Source organism: Rana temporaria, chromosome 1 (assembly GCF_905171775.1).
Source record: "Rana temporaria chromosome 1, aRanTem1.1, whole genome shotgun sequence".
Lineage (NCBI taxonomy): Eukaryota > Metazoa > Chordata > Amphibia > Anura > Ranidae > Rana > Rana temporaria.
Genome location: NC_053489.1, coordinates 664462656 through 664483965, shown reverse-complemented (window position 1 = coordinate 664483965; position 21310 = coordinate 664462656). Strand labels below are relative to the sequence as shown.

The 21310-nt window shown below is 49.0% G+C and overlaps 2 protein-coding genes across 3 annotated transcripts in view; one reads left to right on the top strand and one right to left on the bottom strand.

The window, feature by feature from the left end:
• SFXN5 (sideroflexin 5) overlaps nucleotides 1-21310 on the top strand; it is a 354774-nt gene that overhangs the window by 68738 nt on the left and 264726 nt on the right. The window lies entirely within an intron of this gene.
• On the bottom strand, nucleotides 8732-10944 carry LOC120924573 (RNA-binding protein EWS-like). Its single transcript, XM_040335555.1, has one exon. It carries the CDS (start codon nucleotides 10913-10915, stop codon nucleotides 8903-8905), a length of 2013 nt encoding a protein of 670 aa, XP_040191489.1. The 5' UTR covers nucleotides 10916-10944; the 3' UTR covers nucleotides 8732-8902.

The following is a 21310-nucleotide window of genomic DNA, read 5'->3' as shown; positions in this document are numbered from 1 at the left end:
TAGGGTCTCCTTCAGCCCCACCCGCTTTACATTCCTCACCAGTCAGCTGACCTCTAGTCTCTGCCCCCTAGCCATGCTGTGAACTGAATGGGCGGCTGCGAAGAGGCTGAGTGGGCAGCCGTGGGCTCCAGGAACAGCCTAGCTGGGCATCCACGAAAAGGTTTGGAGAGCAGTGCGAGCTTCAAGAACAGCCCAGGATTCGGTGACCCCTGGCAAATTGTTATTCGACCCCCAGGTTGAGAACCACTGCTGTAAACCCTCTATGGTAAACATTGCACCATTCCAGTGGCGGCTAGTGCTCAAATTTTTTTTTTTTTGGAGGGGGGGAGGTGAACGCAGACAAATTGTAAAAAAAAAAATCAAGCGCAGCCACTGTGCCCATCAAGCGTCCAAGTTCAACCATAAAAAATGAAATAAAAAATATCGTACAATCCCATATACCCAATTCTATACCCACAGTTGATCCAGAGGAAGGCAAAAAAAAACAGCAGAGCATGAACCAATTTGCTACAGCAGGGGAAAAAATTACTTCCTGATCCCCCGAGAGGCAATTGGATATTCCCCAGATCAACTTTACCCTGTAAATCTTAGTACTCAGTTATATTATGTACATTTAGGAACGAATCCAGACCTTAAAGCAATCTACTGAGCTGGCCAGAACCACCTCTGGAGGGAGTCTGTTCCACATTTTCACAGCTCTTACTGTGAAGAAACCTTTCCGTATTTGGAGGTGAAATCTCTTTTCCTCTAGACGTAAAGAGTGCCCCCTTGTCCTCAGTGTTGACCGTAAAGTGAATAACTCAACACCAAGTCCACTGTATGGACCCCTTATATATTTGTACATGTTGATCATATCCCCCCTTATTCTCCTCTTCTCAAGAGTGAATAAATTCAGTTCCTCTAATCTTTCCTCATAGCTGAGCTCCTCCATGCCTCTTATCAGTTTGGTTGCCCTTCTCTGCACTTTCTCCAGTTCTCCGATATCCTTCTTGAGAACTGGTGCCCAAAACTGAACTGCATATTCCAGATGAGGTCTTACTAATGATTTGTACAGGGGCAAAATTATATCTCTCTTTCTGGAGTCCATACCTCTCTTAATACAAGAAAGGACTTTGCTCGCTTTGGAAACCGCAGCTTGGCATTGCATGTTATTATTGAGCTTATGATCTACCAAGACCCCCAGATCCTTCTCCACTACGGATCCCCCCAGTTGTACTCCCCCTAGTATGTATGATGCGTGCATATTCTTAGTCCCTAAGTGCATAACTTTACATTTATCAACATTAAACCTCATCTACCGCATAGTCACCCAATTGACCCCATGCAATGCATGAATCTATCTATTGGTGATTGACGGGTGCAGGAGAGAGGGGGCGGAGCTCCTGCACCCTCTATGGACGCACCACCACTGTACAATTTTTTTTGTTTAACAAAAAGAATGTTCCTTTATTGAAACAAAGGCATGGTACAAATTCAGTAGTATGGACAATAGCAAGAAATGCATTACACACGGGCAGTACTAGAGAACTCAAAGTTCATATCAGGTAAACGGATAAACACAAGGCTAAAGGTATTACCTATAGAGAAAATTATGCCCAAACCCAAAGCTTGACCCAAGCAAGAGAAGGGTATCGCAGCCATACCAGAAACCTGACCAAAGGTTCGAGGAGAGAAGGCTTCCTAGGCTGCCCATGGCTGCCACACCTTGTCGAACTTCCTAGGGCAGTTCCTATCGATGTAGGTCAGTTTGTACATAGGAAGTACAGCATTGATCGATTTTTTTTTTCCCAGGAACCTACGGAGGGAAACGGGCATCCCACTTAAGAATGATTCCCCTCTTGGCATATTAGAAAAGATGGGCTAGCAATATGGAAATAAGAAAGAAAGCACTCACATTGCCACCTCCGTAAGTAATAAGGGGAACACAAAAGAAAAGGGGTTCCAAAAGGTAACCCAACATCGGACTATGAAGACAAAAAATACATACATGGTATGAAAAGAGCATTGAAAAACAAGTTATAAAACATATATACTCTAATACATGCAGGGCCGCCATCAGGGGGGTACAGGCAGTACACCTGTGTACTGTACTGGGGGAATATACCCTGTGTAAGAACTTAACCTGTATCAACTTATCTCGTGAGGAAATAAACAACTCGGTACTATCTTCAATGGTGATCAAATATCACCAAAATAAAGCTCTATTTGTGGGAAAAAAAGGACGTCAATTTTGTTTGGGTACCACATCGCACGACCGCGCAATTGTCGGTTAAATCGACGGAGTGCCAAATTGCAAAAAGTGCTCTGGTCTTTGAGCAGCCAAATGGTTTGGTGCTGAAGTGGTTAAAGTCACGATCCAACGTTGCAATGGTGCGTTAATGTGAATGGAGCCTTATGGGGCTCTCTGCCCGAGACAAACCAGGAATTTGGTGTCCCGCACCTCCTGTTCTTCCTGAAATACCACCGAAGATTTACTACTTTATTTTCTGGTTTTTTTTTTTTGGTATCCTAAAGATAAGGACAAGTGGCCCTTATCTAATGTCAAGGGGCTTTTAATCTGATCAGTTTATAAAAGGTTTCCTTCCAAGCACAACTTCAAAGAGCTCTTGATGTGGGTCACCTGAAGAAAGGTCACCGTGGCTAATCTGTCAGAATTCCTCGCAGTGATAACATCGCCCTACAGGGGGAAGGTCCAGTCATCTGTACGTCATATCAGGGTGTTTTCACTCCTCATCAATGGCTGTCATTCTCCTAATGAAATATAAATGACCTTCACCGACGGGTCTGACATGGCTGAGCACGGGAGGAGAGTAACCAAGAGGTCTCTGCCGCCATCTTCTACATGATGATCGGAAAATGACATATGGAATAAGCTGCACCCTCACACCTGAGATCACCCCAATTCCTGCACCCTCACACCTGAGATCACCCCAATTCCTGCACCCTCACACCTGAGATCACCCCAATTCCTGCACCCTCACACCTGAGATCACCCCAATTCCTGCACCCTCACACCTGAGATCACCCCAATTCCTGCACCATCATATCTCAGATCACCCCCAATTCCTGCACCTTCATACCTCAGATCCCCCCCAATTCCTGCACCTTCACACCTCCGATTACCCCAGTTCCTGCACCCTCACACCTCAGATCACCCCTAATTCCTGCACCTTCACACCTCAGATCCCCCCAATTCCTGCACCTTCACACCTCAGATCACCCCCAATTCCTGCACCTTCACACCTCCGATTACCCCAGTTCCTGCACCCTCACACCTCAGATCACCCCTAATTCCTGCACCTTCACACCTCAGATCCCCCCAATTCCTGCACCATCATATCTCAGACCCCCCCCTCCCCCCAATTCCTGCACCTTCACACCTCAGATCACACCCAATTCCTGCACCTTCACATCTCCGATCACCCCCAATTCCTGCACCTTCACATCTCCGATCACCCCAATTCCTGCACCTTCACACCTCAGATCCCCCCCAATTCCTGCACCTTCACACCTCAGATCACCCCCAATTCCTTCACCTTCACACCTCGGATCACCCCCAATTCCTGCACCTTCACACCTCGGATCACCCCCAATTCCTGCACCTTCACACCTCGGATCACCCCAATTCCTGCACCTTCACACCTCGGATCACCCCAATTCCTGCACCTTCACACCTCGGATCACCCCCAATTCCTGCACCTTCACACCTCCGATCATTCCTGCACCTTCACACCTCAGATCCCCCCCAATTCCTGCACCTTCACACCTCAGATCCCCCCCCCCCAATTCCTGCACCTTCACACCTCAGATCCCCCCCAATTCCTGCACCTTCACACCTCCGATCCCCCCCCAATTCCTGCACCTTCACACCTCAGATCCCCCCCCCAATTCCTGCACCTTCACACTTTAGATCCCCCCCCCCAATTTCTGCACCTTCACACCTGAGATCACCCCCAATTCCTGCACCTTCACACCTCAGATCCCCCCCCCCCATTCCTGCACCTTCACACCTCAGTTCCTGCACCCCCACTCCTCAGATCACTCCAATTCCTGCACCTTCACATCACCTCAGTTCCTGCACCCTCACACCTCAGATCACCTCAATTCCTGCACCATAAAACCTCAGATCACCCCAATTAATGTACTGCCAAACCTTAGATTGCCCCAATTTCTGCACCTTCATTCCCTAGATTATTCTCAGGAGGGTCTACCAGAACACTTTTCTTGTTCTCCCCCCCTCCTGCCCAGCCACACAGGCAGGGTGCCCCCCTCTGGATCTATCATACCAATGCACAGCAGTACAGTATATAGAATTTTCCACATACCTCGTCATACTCTGGAGATTATGTAATCTAGACTCAATCTTGCCTTGGCTCTGTGACATTTTTCATGAAGAGCTCACACACATGCAAAGTGCGTGTCAATATGTTTTCCATTCTCAACCAATATGGCTGGGAGTACGTGTGGGAAATGTATTTATAGGTTACAGTGAAGAATGCCAGAATGGTAATCCTCCCCGCAGACAGTTCTCTGTACAGTTTTATGTAGACTGATCAGCACAGCCTGAAGTATCAGCTTATCACATATGACCACGGATATGGTCGAGAAGACCCCTGGGCAAGGGCTCTGATGTAAGGGGTGCTCTGCGGACTCTGATGTAAGGGGTGCTCTGCGGACTCTGATGTAAGGGGTGCTCTGCGGACTCTGATGTAAGGGGTGCTCTACGGACTCTGATGTAAGGGGTAGCTGACAGATGGGGGGGTAGCTAACAGAGAGGGGGTAGCTGACGGCAGGGGGGTAGCTGACGGCAGGGGGGTAGCTGACGGCAGGGGGGTAGCTGACGGCAGGGGGGTAGCTGACGGCAGGGGGGTAGCTGACGGCAGGGGGGGTAGCTGACAGAGAGGGGGTAGCTCACGGGTGGGGGGGTAGCTCACATGGGGGGGGTAGCTGACAGAGGGGGAGTAGCTGACAAAGGAGGGGTAGCTGACAAGGGGGGGGGAGTGGCTGACCGACAGTGGCAGGCTGACAGAGGGGGGTAGCTGACAGAGAGGGGGTAGCTGACGGGAGGGGGGTAGCTGACAGAGGGGGTGTAGCTGACAGAAGGGGGGTAGCTGACAGAAGGGGGAGTGGCTGACAGACAGTGGCAGGCTGACAGAGGGGGGTGAGAGGGCAGATGAGAAAGAAACTCAGTGAGGACTCAAGGAAACACAGCAGAGCACATGCCAGGCAACGAGGCGGGACTCCGGGCGGCTGAGATTACCCACAGTCCAGCCCCGCCTCCACATGTGACCAGGTCCACTGGGCCAATCACAGACCCTTGTGTCCGCCGCCCGCACGTGACCTATTCAGCCAATCACAGGCTGAATAGATACGCCTGCTGCCCATCGCTGAGCTTGGCTCGGAGGCAGAGCGCACAGGCAGTAATGTATGTGTAACACTGATGGCGGGTATTGGGATGTGCCGCTCTAGGTTGAACTACTGCTATATGTGCCCGGGTTTCAGGCGGCTTGAAAACCGGACACATGTGTCCAAACCTGGACTGTCCCGGTCAAAACCGGACAGGTGGCAAACCTATTGGCATGTAGTCCCGACTGAGAGGCTAAGCTGCTGCATAACTCCCCCTTAGTAATGAATGGCTGTAGGTGGGAATACGTTGTGTGACAGTGACAGGGGGAAAAAGTATTTGATCCCCTGCTGATTTTGTACGTTTGCCCCACTGACAAAGAAATGATCAGTCTATCATTTTAATGGTCGGTTTATTTTAACAGTGAGAAACAGAATAACAAAAATATTCATAAAAACGCATTTCAAAAAAGTTGTACCGTATATACTCGAGTATAAGCCGAGTTATTCAGTACATTTTTGCTGCTGAAAATGCCCCCCTCGGCTTATACTCGCATGTGGGTGCCACTTACTGGTCTCCGGTGCGTGCGTGCGTGTGTTCCCCAGTCTCTCTGGGTCCGTCCTCTAGAGCAGCGGTCTCCGTATCCCGACCCGCTTCTGTCATTTGTACAGCAGCTGGCAGGTCCGAAGAAGCCGCTCCCGTCACTCCCACCCATGCTGTGATGCTGTGCGTTATGATTGGCTGCTGGGAATGCCGATGTCCTAGCAGCCAGTGATGTCATTGGCGCTGTACCAGTGCATTTCCCACCCTAGGTTTATACTTGAGTCAATACGTTTTCCAATTTTTTTTGTGGTAAAATTTAGATGCCTGGGCTTCTATTCGAGTCGGCTTATACTCGAGTATATACGGTAAATTGATTTTCATTTTATTGAGTGACATTATGCCGCATACACACCATCACTTTATGTGATTAAAAAAAAAAATGAAATTTTCTGTGAAGTAAAAAACTACGTTTTTGAAACTTCAATTTTCAAAAACGACGTTGCCTACACACGAGGTTACGTTCACCACTTTTTTCCATTGACGCTCGCTTCATAACTAGCTTCTGGGCATGCGCGGGTTTAGAAACGTCGTTTTAAACGTCGTTTTTTGCTACACACGGTCAATTTCTGTGAAGTAAAAAATGACATTTTTCACAAGACATAAAACAACGTTTTCCCCCACACACGGTCATTTAACCACTTAAGCCCCGGACCTTTAGGCAGCTAAATGCCCTGGCCAGGTTTTGCGATTCGGCACTGCGTCGCTTTAACAGAAAATTGCGCGGTCGTGCGACGTGGCTCCCAAACAAAATTGACGTCCTTTTTTCCCCACAAATAGAGCTTTCTTTTGGTGGTATTTGATCACCTCTGTGGTTTTTATTTTTTGCGCTATAAACAAAAATAGAGCGACAATTTAAAAAAAAATGCAATATTTTTTACTTGTTGCTGTAATAAATATCCCCCAAAAACATATATAAAAACATTTTTTTTCCTCCAGTTTAGGCCGATACGTATTCTTCTACCTATTTTTGGTAAAAAAAATCGCAATAGGCGTTTATTGATTGGTTTGCGCAAAATTTATAGCGTTTACAAAATAGGGGATAGTTTTATTGCATTTTTATTAATTTTTTTTTTTTTACTACTAATGGGGGCGAGATTTTTTTCGTGACTGCGACATTATGGCGGACACTTCGGACAATTTTGACACATTTTTGGGACCATTGTCATTTTCACAGCAAAAAATGCATTTAAATTGCATTGTTTATTGTGAAAATGACAGTTGCAGTTTGGGAGTTAACCACAGGGGGCGCTGTAGGAGTTAGGGTTCACCTAGTGTGTGTTTACAACTGTAGGGGGGTGTGGCTGTAGGACTGACGTCATCGATCGAGTCTCCCTATATAAGGGATCACTCGATCGATGCGCCGCCACAGTGACGCACGGGGAAGCCGTGTTTACATACGGCTCTCCCCGTTCTTCAGCTCCGGGGAGCGATCGCGAGGGGGCGGCTAGAAACGAATAGCCGCGCCCTCGTCCCGGATCGCTCCCTGCGGGAATCCGACCGCCGCATGTAGCGGGGGGGGGGGGGTCCCGATCGGACCCCTGACCCACGGAAAGGCGAGGACGTACCTGTACGCCCATATGCCTGTACGTGCCATTCTGTGGACGTACATATACATGCGGCGGCCGGGAAGTGGTTAAAGTGACGTTTTTAAAAATGTCGTTTTTTTTCATCACATAAAGTGATGGTGTGTACGCGGCATTAGTATTTGACCCCTTCGCAAAACATGACTTGGTACTTGGTGGCAAAACCCTTGTCGCCAATCACAGAGGTCAGACGTTTCTTGTAGTTGGCCACCAGGTTTGCACACTAGTGTTGAGCGGAATACGCCATATTCGATTTCGCGATATATCACGAATATATAGACGAATATTCGTGAAATATTCGCTAAAATCGAATATTCGTGATATTTTATCAAAAAAAAATTTGGGCGAAATTTCGCTAATGCGAAATTGATTGCGAAATTTTGACAACTGTGGTAGGAGAACTCTGATTGGCTCTGATGCAAAAGAAGGGCGGAGAAAGTATTCGCGAATATTCGTGATATTTTATCGAAATTTCGCTAATGCGAATGCGAAATTGATTGCGAAATTTTGACAACTGTGGTAGGAGAACTCTGATTGGCTCTGATGCAAAAGAAGGGCGGAGAAAGTATTCGCGAATATTCGGAAATCGAATATTCGCGATTGCGAATATTCGGCAACATAAAAGGATCGCCTCAGCTTAGCTACTCGGCCCAGGGTCTCTAATCATACCAGCAATGCTTTTAGACGTCGATAGGATGTGATCTGTTTTAAAAATAAATTTTAAAAAATACGAATATTCGGAATAGCGAATTTTGGCCGCGAAATTCGAGTTATTCGCGAATATTCGAATATGCCATATTTGTAACGAATATTCGCAATGCGAATATTCGTGAGCAACACTATTGCACACATCTCGGAAGGGGTTTGGTCCCACTTCTCTTTGCAGATCTTCTCCAAGTCATTAAGGTTTCGAGGCTGACGTTTGGTAACTCGAACCTTCAGCTCCCTCCACAATTTTTTTTTGTATGGGATTAAGGTCTGGAGACTTGCTAGGCAACTCCCTTTGTTGCCTTGGCCATGGGTTTTGGGTCATTGTCATACTGGAATATCCATCAACTACCTATTTTCAATGCCCTGGCTGAGTGAAGGAAGTTCTCGCTCTTCTATGCAAAATAATCTACATAGGTGTCCCAGTCCGCTACGGCCGCTGGAGGGGCTCACAGGGCTGGTGCAAGGATTTTTTTTTTTTTTTTTTTTACCGTTAAATTTTCATTTTAATATCTCCACAAGTTGTGAATACTAAGGTACAGACAAAGAATAGTCATAATGTAACAATGGAGGAACTCCATGCTAGCATTATAAATATGGAATTATAAATTTAAAACATTTCTGGCTTAAAAAATAAATCTTGAGTAAAGGAGGCTTTCAACTTCTAGTAGGGTCTCTCCCTGCGCTCCTGGCGATGGTCACCCTTATCCATCTTGCCAGGGCCACCACGTCTTCCACCACCACCTCTTCCTCCCATTGGCTCCAAGAGAGGTCCTGGGGGACCAGGTGGTCCACCTCTCCTTCCTCCACCAAGTCCTCGGTCCATTCCACGACCTCTAAAGCCTCCCCTGTCTCCTCCTCGTCCACCTCTAAACATACCAGGGCCACCACGGTCCATCAAACCTCTGCCTCCTCTCATGCCAGGACCGCCTCTACCTCTTTCGTTACCTGGGGGTGGGAATGGAGGAGGACAGAAGCCTTCAGGTTTTGGAGCCTTACACTGATTACACTCTGTTCGCCAGGCAAAGTTCTGATTACCACAACCAGGGTTTGGACACTGCCAATCTCCAGCTCTGTGCTGCACATTGGGCCCACTGACAGGGCTGCCACGCGGACCACCACGTGGCCCTCCTCGCATAAATCCACCACGGTCCCCTCCTCTGCCAACCATTCTTGGCATGGGACCTCCCCTAAGAAGTGGGGGTCCACCCCCACGACCATCACGTGGCAATAATCCACCCCTCATGCTAGTTGGAGCCTTCTTCTGAGCCAAAGACACTTTCAGTTTATTTCCTTGAAATTTTTTTCCATCACATAGTTCCACAGCACTTTTAGCTGAAGGCATGTCTTCAAATGAAAATGTTCCATCACCCTTTGGTTTTCCAGTTTCCTTGTCCGTAAAAATGTTTACTAGTGGCTGCCCAGTTCTTTTGTTGATCTTGGCCTCCCCACAGTTTTTAAAGAACTCCACCAACTCTTCAACAGTCACATTTTCATTTAGACCCTGCATGTAAATCGTAGTGTTCTCCGGTTCCTCTTCTGGTTCCATAGGGGGTACGAAGTCAGGTTCAGGACCATCATCCAGAAGTCCACCAGGCTTACTGAAGCCAGCTCGATCTCCACCGCCCATGCCTCCGCGGCCTCCCCTACCGCCACGGTTCATGCCACCTCTGTCATACATGCCCCGGCCCCTACCGCGGGAATCCGAGCCTCCAGAGTTGCGGCCTTCAGGACCAGAATAACCTTGGTGGGGTTCCTGACCATAAGAGCCTTTGTTATTTGAGTGGTCTTGACGATAACTACTTTGCTGGCTATAGCCACTGCTCTGCTGCCCATACTGGCTGGGTGGTTGGCTGCCATAAGAGGACGAAGGTGGTGGATAGCTTGTAGGAGGTGGCTGTTGAGGTGGCTGCTGCTGTTGCTGCTGGTAACTGCTCTGTTGGCCATAACCACCTTGTTGCCCATAACTGCTTGGTTGGCCATAGCTACTCGGCTGTGAGTAGGAACTCTGCTGCCCATAGCTGCTCTGTTGAGTGTAAGAGCTTGGCTGGGAATAGGAACTCTGATCATAACTGGAAGGCTGAGATGTGGAATAACTAGTTGGTGGGTAAGATGGTGGCGCAGTCACTTGTTGCATAGGGTAGCTGGCTGGGACCTGGGGATAGCTGTAGCTGCTTTGACTGTAGCCCACACTGGGCTGTGCATATGCGGCTGTACTTGGTGGAGGTTGGCTTGTATCTGCTGGCTTGCTTCCATCTTGAGGTCTTGCTGGAGCAGTGGTTGCAGGTTGCTGTCCATAAGAAGGGTATGCTGGCTGAGCACCATAAGCAGTGGGCGCAGCATATGCAGCCTGGGTAGTGGCAGTAGTTGCAGTACTGCTGTCATAACTTGTTCCGTATCCTTGTATAGGCTGGCTATAGGCCTGGGGTGCTGCTGGAGCAGTATAGCCAGCAGGAGGCTGTGCATAAGCAGTAGCATAGGCTGACTGACCATAAGTGGCAGTGGTTTGTGCCTGCGTGTAACTGGCATCAGTAGGTTGCCCATAAGTGCCATAACCCGGCTGTCCATAGGTTGCCTGAGCAGTCTGTGTGTATCCTTGAGCTGGCTGGGCAGTATAAGCACTGTAGCTCTGCTGGGCACCAGCCTGGCTGTAGGTGCTATAATCGGTGGAAGCCATTTTGTGTGCCCTCGCCGTTTCAACGTCCGTGTCGGTGCAAGGATTTTTGACACCCTAGGCGAAACCTCATTTTGCAGCCCCCTTGACTCCACTCCCTTTTCCCTGCCCACCTATAACCCCACCTTTTTAATAAAGTACCCATCAAATGCAGCCTCACCAGCGCCCATCAAATGCAGCCTCACCAGCGCCCATCAAATGCAGCCTCGCCAGCGCCCATCAAATGCAGCCTCGCCAGGGCTCATCAAATGCAGCCTCCCCAGGGCTCATCAAATGCAGCCTCCCCAGGGCTCATCAAATGCAGCCTCACCAGGGCTCATCAAATGCAGCCTCACCAGGGCTCATCAAATGCAGCCTCACCAGGGCCCATCAAATGCAGCCTCACCAGGGCCCATCAAATGCAGCCTCACCAGGGCCCATCAAATGCAGCCTCACCAGGGCCCATCAAATGCAGCCTCACCAGCGCCCATCAAATGTAGCCTCACCAGCGCCCATCAAATGCAGCCTCACCAGCGCCCATCAAATGCAGCCTCACCAGCGCCCATCAAATGCAGCCTCACCAGCGCCCATCAAATGCAGCCTCACCAGCGCCCATCAAATGCAGCCTCACCAGCGCCCATCAAATGCAGCCTCACCAGCGCCCATCAAATGCAGCCTCACCAGCGCCCATCAAATGCAGCCTCACCAGCGCCCATCAAATGCAGCCTCACCAGCGCCCATCAAATGCAGCCTCACCAGCGCCCATCAAATGCAGCCTCACCAGCGCCCATCAAATGCAGCCTCACCAGCGCCCATCAAATGCAGCCTCACCAGCGCCCATCAAATGCAGCCTCACCAGCGCCCATCAAATGCAGCCTCACCAGAGCCCATCAAATGCAGCCTCACCAGCGCCCATCAATGAATGTTTGCTTGCTTCTATTCATTCGGGACACAGACACAGTTCTCCACCGCCGCTGTGCCTCTGACACTAATGTGCGAACGGAATGGCGGCAGCCTGCTTATGCTGAGACTTAGTTACTTTCTGCAGAGAGTAGGAACATCAGTGGCTAGGCACCCTAGGGGGCTGCCTAGTTTGCCTAGTGGTAGCACTGGCCCTGTGGAGGAGATGTAGTGATGGTCTGCCCCCAAGCTGACATTGCTTCTGCCCTATACCCACGGGGTCCCGGAACTTATCCTCCAGCCCTTTGAGCACCTCCAGCGGCCAGGGGTGTATTTAGGTTTTGTGCCGCCCTAGGCCTGGTGAAACTCGCGCACCACCTACTTTATATATGACGCACCCCTTCCTTTTTAAGACCCGCCCTGTAATTTTCATGGGATGAGGACAGGGTGGGATGAGGACATGGGGACAGGGTGGGATGAGGACATGGGGACAGGGTGGGATGAGGACAGGGGGGCAGGGTGGGATGAGGACAGGGGGGCAGGGTGGGATGAGGACAGGGGGGCAGGGTGAGATGAGGACAAGGGGGCAGGGTGGGATGAGGACAAGGGGGCAGGGTGGGATGAGGACATGGGGGCAGGGTGGGATGAGGACATGGGGGCAGGGTGGGATGAGGACATGGGGGCAGGGTGGGATGAGGACATGGGGGCAGGGTGGGATGAGGACATGGGGGCAGGGTGGGATGAGGACATGGGGGCAGGGTGGGATGAGGACAGGGGGGCAGGGTGGGATGAGGACAGGGGGGCAGGGTGGGATGAGGACAGGGGGGCAGGGTGGGATGCGATTTTGCCGCCCCCCACAAAGTGCCGCCCTAGGCCTGGACCTTGTCGGCCTAGGCCATAATACATCACTGCCAGCGGCCCTGATTTGCTATCATCGGTGTACCGGGGACACTTGTGTAGATTATTTTGCATGTGGCCAGATGTGTGCACTGTGAGTTCTAAACCGCCCACCAGATGACGCTTTTCCCTTCTATACACACAGGAACAGTAGGGGAAATTGCACGCGATTCTTTGCAGTGCGATTTGCATGTTTTTTTTTTTTTGTATTGACGCAAATCGCACTGCAAAGTACCGGTATTGGCGAGTACGTCACCAAAAGTATGGGTATTCATACTCGCCGATAAAAACCCGGTATTGGTGCAACCCTACAGCTCTGTTTACATTCTGGTGTGCATATATGCGGCCGCTCACCGTTAAAGCCGCTTATATGCGTACTGCCGACGTGAAACACAGTTCTGACTGATGTTAACTCACTTTAAAAATGCTCACCGCCTCTGGTACTTGCATCAACCCACGCATGTATAAAGCTGTATGCCCCTGGATGCAGACAGCTTGGGTCCGTGGTTGTAGGCCCGTAGGCATGCTCAGGTTTGTGCAAGTACTGGAAGTATGTCTCTCGGTTCGGACAATACACCGCAATTTACATTGGGGTGGATTCAAGAAGCAATTGCGCCTGTGTAACCATAGGTTACACAGCGCAATTGCTTACTTGCCCCGGCGTAACGAGTGCTCCTGATTCAGGAACATCGTTACGCCGACTGCAGCCTAAGATCTGCGCGGCATAAGGCTCTTATGCCCGCATATCTTAGGCTGCATTCTTGCGATGGCCGCTAGGTGGCGTTCCCGTTGTGCTCAGCGTATAGTATGCAAATTGCATACTAACACCGATTCACAACGTTGCGCGAGCCCTGCGTACGCAATTTACGTCGTTTCCGTACGGCAGTTTTTGCGTAAGGCTGCCCCTGCTATTAGCAGGGGCAGCCAATGTTACGTATACCCGTCGTTCCCGCGTCGCGAAATTTGAATTTTACGTAGTTTGCATAAGTGAATCGTGAATGGCGCTGGACGCCATTCACGTTAACTTTGAAGCAAATGACGTCCTTGCGACGTCATTTGCCGCAATGCACGTCGGGAAAGTTTCCCGACGGAGCATGCGCTCTACGATCGGCGCGGGAACGCGCCTAATTTAAATGATTCCCGCCCCCTACGGGATCATTTAAATTTCGCGCGCTTGCGCCGGGCATTTTGCCGGCGCGCCCGCGCAATTTACGGAGCTTCTGCTCCGTGAATCGAGGGCAGCGCAAAAAAAATGCGGGGGCGCAGGGCAAAAACGTTGCCCTGCGCCTCCGTAAAAATAGCGCAATTCTAGCTGAATCCGGGCCATTGTTTGTAAAAGTACGCATGTGCCTGTGCCACTCCAATAAAAACTGATTTGCACATACTGTATATTTTGTAATATGTGTAGTAAATGGCGCCATGTCAAGGTGCATTCACAAATTGTGGTTTGTTCATTCTCTGAGAACATGGATAATAGACCCTATGAGATAATTAATGCTTTTATTGGTTCTATGCGCTGTGCTCAGCCTGGGGATGGCGTACTCTTGTGTGCAGAGTTGTGTATTGGATGTGTGAAAACACTCTGATGTCTTCTCGCTTCCTCTGTCTTCATGTAATCATGAAATCAGCGGGGTAACACTCCACCGTCCCCCTGCCACCGAGGTTAAAGAGCTTCCTACTAAATGGGTAATGGCCTTTTTATCACCCTTCTGAATGGTGTGCGGACACATCGCAGCGCCTGGCCAACCCTCGCCTGACAACCGCACAGAGGCTTGTTTTGTGTGACCAAGATCATTATTTTACTCCACACTTCATCGGAGGCCTCCTCTGCCCAGCTGCCTGTCTGTGATCTAATCACAATTGGATTTTTTATTGACGGGGCATCAAACATCCAACTTTTTATATGGTAAGCGGGGACTTTTAGAGAAAACCCAGGCTGGGAGAGAGGTATAGTCCACCATCACCAACCACCTTCTGAAAATGTTGGTTTCCCGGCTGTCTCTGTCTTCAGTACTTTGACAGCGAGGCCTAGATATTAAAAGATGGACAGCGAGGCCTAGATATGAGAGGATGGACGGCGAGGCCTAGCTATGAGAGGGTGGACGGCGAGGCCTAGATATGAGAGGGTGGGCGGCGAGGCCCAGCTATGAGAGGGTGGGCGGCGAGGCCCAGCTATGAGAGGGTGGGCGGCGAGGCCCAGCTATGAGAGGGTGGGCGGCGAGGCCCAGCTATGAGAGGGTGGGCGGCGAGGCCCAGCTATGAGAGGGTGGGCGGCGAGGCCCAGCTATGAGAGGGTGGGCGGCGAGGCCCAGCTATGAGAGGGTGGGCGGCGAGGCCCAGCTATGAGAGGGTGGGCGGCGAGGCCCAGCTATGAGAGGGTGGGCGGCGAGGCCCAGCTATGAGAGGGTGGACGGCGAGGCCCAGCTATGAGAGGGTGGACGGCGAGGCCCAGCTATGAGAGGGTGGACGGCGAGGCCCAGCTATGAGAGGGTGGACGGCGAGGCCCAGCTATGAGGGGACGGCGAGGCCCAGCTATGAGAGGGTGGACGGCGAGGCCCAGCTATGAGAGGGTGGACGGCGAGGCCCAGCTATGAGAGGGTGGACGGCGAGGCCCAGCTATGAGAGGGTGGACGGCGAGGCCCAGCTATGAGAGGGTGGGCGGCGAGGCCCAGCTATGAGAGGGTGGGCGGCGAGGCCCAGCTATGAGAGGGTGGACGGCGAGGCCCAGCTATGAGAGGGTGGACGGCGGGGCCCAGCTATGAGAGGGTGGACGGCGAGGCCCAGCTATGAGAGGGTGGACGGCGAGGCCTAGCTATGAGAGGGTGGACGGCGAGGCCTAGATATGTTTTGTGACCTGGTGCATTATCCTTCTAGAAGGATCCATCAGAAGATGGGGACACTGTACCCATAAAGGGATGGACATGGTCAACAATAATAAGGGGCCCAAAGTGTGCCAAGAAAATATCCCCCACACCATTACACCGCCACCAGCCTGAAACGTTGATACAAGGCAGGATGGATCCATGCTTTGATGTTGTTTATGCCAAATTCTGACCCCACCATCTGAAATCAGACCAGGCAACGTTTTTCCAATCTTCTATTGACCAATTTTGGTGATCCTGTGAGAATTGTAGCCTCAGTTTCCTGTTCTTAGCTGACAGGAGTGGCACCCGGTGTGGTCTTCTGCTGCTGTAGCCCATTGGCTTCAAGGTTCAATGTGTTGTGTGTTCAGAAATGGTATTCTGCATACCTTGGATGAAATTGGTGGTTATTTGGGTTACTGTTGCCTTTCTATCATCTCCAACCAGTCTGTCCATTCTCCTCTGATATAAACCTGGCATTTTACTCCACACAATTGCCGTTCACTGGATATTTTCTCTTTTTCGGACCATTCTCTGTAAACCCGAGCGATGGTTGTTTGTAAAAATCCCAGCCCGTCTGGTACCAACAACCATGCCATGTTCAAAGTCACTTAAATGCCCTTTTTTCCCCCATTTGGATCCTCAGTTCAGCAAATTGTCTTCACCGCGTCTAGATGTCTAAATGTATTGAATTGCTGCAATGTGATTGACTGATTACCAATTTGAGTTACCAAGCCTGTGAGTGTATATCACATTGGTTTGGCAACTCTACACCACACATAGTGACGCAGAGTTTTATTATTTTAAAGATGGAAGTTTAAACATCAATACCAGACACTTTCCCCTTGCCCCTTCCTGCCCAGGACAGTTTTCAGCTTTCAGCGCTGTCGCACTTTGAATGACAATTGCGCGGTCATACAACACTGTACCCAAACTTAATTTTTATAATTTTCTTCCCACAAATAGCGCTTTCTTTTGGTGGTATTTGATCACCTCTGTGGTTTTTATTTTTAGCTAAACAAACTAAAAAGACCGAAGTTTTTGAAGAAAAAAAATGTTTTTCTTAGTTTTATAAAATGTTTTCTCCTTCACTGACGGGCACAGATGAGGCGGCACTCATGAGCACTGATAAGATGGCACTGATGGGCACTGATGAGGAGGCACTGATATGTAGAATTGATGGGCTGCAGCACGCAGTGCAGGCCCAGGGGGTAGCTGTAGAGTGGGTTCAGTCCCCCACACCCGTTTTCCGAATGTTAAGTTCCGCGCAGGACACCAGGGGCATGATATCGCAATGCTACGGCATGCTTTTGGCGTCATTCCTTGAGGGGTACCCGATGAAGGTGGCGGAACAGTGGGAGACAGACTTGGGACCCCTGGAGGGTGAGGCATGGGAGGAGGCGCTGCAGGCCGTTAATACCTGTTCACTAAATGTATCACAGAGAGTCTCCCAGCTCTACATACTGTTAAGGGTGCACTTCACCCCGGTCAAACTTTTTAGAATGGGCAGATCTCCGGATCCGCTATGTGGTCGCTGTAGGGCGGCTCAGGGGGATCTGATTCACCTGCTCTGGCGGTGCCCCAAGTTACACAGATACTGGACTGAGGTTCTGGCTACGCTGAATTCGGTGTTCCAGACCAACGTCCCTATGGAGCCGCTCCATTGCCTACTAGGTGTCCTGGAGGGGGTGATTGAGGAGGAAGGCATCAGGGTGGCATTCGCTAGAGCTCTATTTCAGGCAAGAAAGCTCATTCTCATACATTGGAAATCAAGGGAGGCGCCTTTGCTAAAGACCTGGGTCCAGCATATGGGTAAGACACTGATAATGGAGAAATTTATCTACCAGCATAGAGGTAACGCAGGGAAGTTCCTTAAACTTTGGGATCCCTGGCTTGCGATACCTGGCCTAAGCCCTTTGGAATTGGTTCAAACTAGGCTACTTGGTGGGGTTTAGTGGCATAGGACATGTGAGCACTGTTGTGTAGTAAAGTCTATGATGTATGACCAGCAATTCTGTTGTAATAGACTAAAATGTATTGATGCAAGATGTCATTCTGTTTATCGTATTCCTGTAACAGTATGTTTTATGAGCAATAAAAACCTTTTGATTCAAAAAAAAAAAAAAGAATTGATGGGCACTGATAGGCAGCACTGACAGGTGTCACTGATGGGCACTGACAGGCGTCACTGATGGGCACTGACAGGCGTCACTGATGGGCACTGACAGGCTTCACTGATGGGCGGCACTGACAGGTGGTACTGATTGGCACTGACAGGTGGCACTGGCAGGTGACACTGATGGGCAGCACTGATGATGAGGTTTTGACAGATGTTACTGTAGGGCATTTATTGGCAATGTGATTAGCACTGACTGGCACTGTGGTGGGCACTAATTGGCACTGGCACTTGGGCACTGATAGGCGATCCTGAGGGGGCACTGACTTGGTACCTTTTTTCCACATCTGATGGGGATGTGCTGATTATCAGCACAGACCCCCCCCCCCCTCCTGACAGGGAGAACCGTCGATCGGCACCGATCGGCTCTCCCTGTCATCGCAAACCAAGGAATGAAGTTTACCGGCACTTACTGGTTCACACTATGATCAGCTGTGATTGGTCACAGCTGATCACATGGTAAGAAGCCTCTGACAGAAGCTTCCTACCACGATCGGAGATGCGGCGTGTCAGATTGACACGCCACACTCGCGAGCGCGCGCCAGCATGTTATCCTGCTGGACGTCATATGAGTGCAGGTCAAAACAAGTCAGAAGGAGGTGAACTGCAGATCAAAACAGGTCAGAAGGAGGTGAACTGCAGACCTACAGGTAACATTACAAAACAGGCTAGGAGGTCAACTACAGGTCAAAACGGGCCAAACGGAGGACAACTGCAACTGAAAACAGGTCAATGGGTTGATGCAGCTTAGAAGGTGGTCAAATGTGAATCAAAAGGAGGTCAAATGCAAGTCTGAAAGAGCTCAAGTGCAGGTCAAAACAAGTCAGAAGGAGGCGAACTGCAGCTCAAAACAGGTCAGGAGGGCAACTTCAGGTAAATTGCAGGTCAGGAGGTCAACTGCAGAGCTAAACAGGTCAGATGGGGGTCAACAGCAAGACAACAGGTCAACTACAAGTCAAAACAGGCTAGGAGGTCAACTACAGGTCAAAACAGGCTAGGAGGTCAACTACAGGTCAAAACAGGCCAAGCTGAATATGGATCAACATGTTGATGCAGCGTATAACGTGGTCAATTGTGGGTCAGAAGAAGGTCAGTTGCAGGTCAAAAGGAGGGCAGTTTCAGCTAAACACAGGTCAGAAGGAAGTCAACTGTACAGCTTGACTACAGGTCAAAATAGGTCAAGCCAAAAATGGATCAACATATTTGTGCAGCTTATAAGGTGGTCAAATGTGGGTCAGAAGAATGTCAGTTGCAGGTCAAAAGGAGGACAACCTCAGACCAATTTAGGTCAAAAGGAGGTCAACTGCAAGACAAAACTGGTCAACTACAGGTGAAAACAGGCCAAAAGGAAAACCACTGCAGCTGAAAACAGGTCAGTGGGTTGATGCAACAGAAGGTGGTCAAATGTGAGTCAGAAGGAGGTCATCTGCAGGTCAAAACAGTCCGAAAGGAGGTCTGTTTCAGCTAAACACAGGTCAGAAGGATATCAACTGTACAGTTTGACTACAGGTCAAAACAGGTCAAGCCAAAAATGGATCAACATATTGATGCAGCTTATACGGTGGTCAAATGTGGGTCAGAAGAAGGGCAAGAAACCAAGAATTTCATAGACAGGGTAGAGAGTGGAAGATATGTCTGGGGAAATAAACCTAGTAAAAACTTGGCCAGAATGGTAAGAAAAAAGAAAACCAGAAACTTTATCGAAAAAATCAGGAATGGGGATGGGGACTTAGTATACGCGACAAATAAAATTGCAGAATCTTTTAGAAGCTATTATGAAAAACTATACAATGTCCAACAGAAGATGAGGGACCCTGCCGAAAAAAAGGATAAGATCAGGGAAGTATTACGGCAAACTAATCTACCGAAGATAGAAGAGTATGAGATAGAAAGAATGGAGGAAAGTATTACTGAACAGGAGATAAGTAAGGTCTTAAAAAATACTCCCAATGGGAAAAGCCCGGGACCAGATGGCTTCACGTCGGCCTATATACAAAGGTTTAGTACTATCTTAGTCCCTAGACTATGTCAATATTTCAATGGGTTGGGGCGAGACTATGAGATGAGCAGAGAGGCATTAACAGCTACGATCACTGTCATTAAAAAAGAGGGAAAGGACAATACGAATTGTTCAGGGTTCCGACCTATCTCACTCCTGAATGCAGATACCAAACTGTATGCAAAAATTTTGGCCGAACGAATGAGGGGGGTGATGACTGCCATTGTCCACCCAGACCAGGTTGGTTTCATACCTGGGAGGGAGGGAAAGGACAATGGGGTTAGGGCACTTCTCCTCATGGAGCAGATCAAAGAAAGAGGGACCCCCGGTCTATTCCTGTCAGTAGACGCTGAGAAAGCGTTTGATAGGGTAGACTGGGGGTTCCTGATACAAACACTAGAATGTATAGGAATTGGCCCAAGGATGATCAAATGGATCAAAACGCTCTATTTCCACCCATGTGCTAGGATCAAGATCAATGGATCTTTATCCGCACCCTTCGAGATGAGAAATGGAACCAGGCAGGGTTGTCCCCTGTCCCCTCTTCTTTTTGTCTTATCATTGGAACCCCTGCTGGCAATGGTCCGACAAAATCCAGAAATATATGGAATAGAGGTTGGAGAAGATGAGCACAAATTATCCGCCTTCGCAGACGACATTCTATTCTATATAAGCAGCCCAAGAGTCACTCTCCCGAAGTTAATAGCCACCTTAAAACAATATGGTGAGGTGTCAAACTTTAAAATGAATACAGAAAAGACGGAGATCCTAAATATCAACATTCTTAAAGAAGAAGAACAATATCTGCGGAAGAAATATAATTTTAAATGGCAAAAAGAAATAAAATATCTGGGAATAAAACTGGCAAATTCCATAAAGAAAATATATAGAATAAACTTTATCCCCCTGCTCAACGAAATAAAAAGTGAAATTAAAAACATATTTAATAGACCAATTTCGTGGTTCGGGAGGATAAATGTAGTAAAAATGGTTCTCATCCCAAAAATTCTATACAAGTTTCAAATGGTCCCAATATACCTACCACCGTCATTCATCAAAATAATTAACTCCCTCATAATGTACTATATTTGGAATAATAAAAAACACAGGGTGTCTGCTCAAATCCTAAAACGGACCAAGAAAAAGGGAGGCTTAGCTGTACCCGACATCAGATTGTATTATAATGCTTCGGTTCTCTCACGGGTTATAGAATGGGCTAAAGAATCCCAGGACAAAAGATGGATAAATATTGAATGCACATTAGCGAGGGCACAGTTAGGGAGATTAATTTGGAATCCACCACAACACAGATTCTTACACTCCTCAACACACACAATTACTCATAATGCATGGAGGATCTGGGATAGACTTCACAAACAATTAAAAACAGAATTCAACTCACCCTTTATTGATTTAAAAGAAAATGAATATTTCATTCCAGGGACAAAAGAAGTAGGGGGAAATTGGATCACAAATAGAACACAGTTAAAAGATTTAACACTAGATGGCAAAATTAGGACACTTCACGATATTAAATATAGGATTGGAATTAGGGCGCTCGACGAGTGGAGATACTTGCAGTTAGT

Bases quoted from the DNA above. Each gene is read 5' to 3' on its own strand.
- LOC120924573 (XM_040335555.1), bottom strand. From the start codon at position 10,915: ATGGCTTCCACCGATTATAGCACCTACAGCCAGGCTGGTGCCCAGCAG.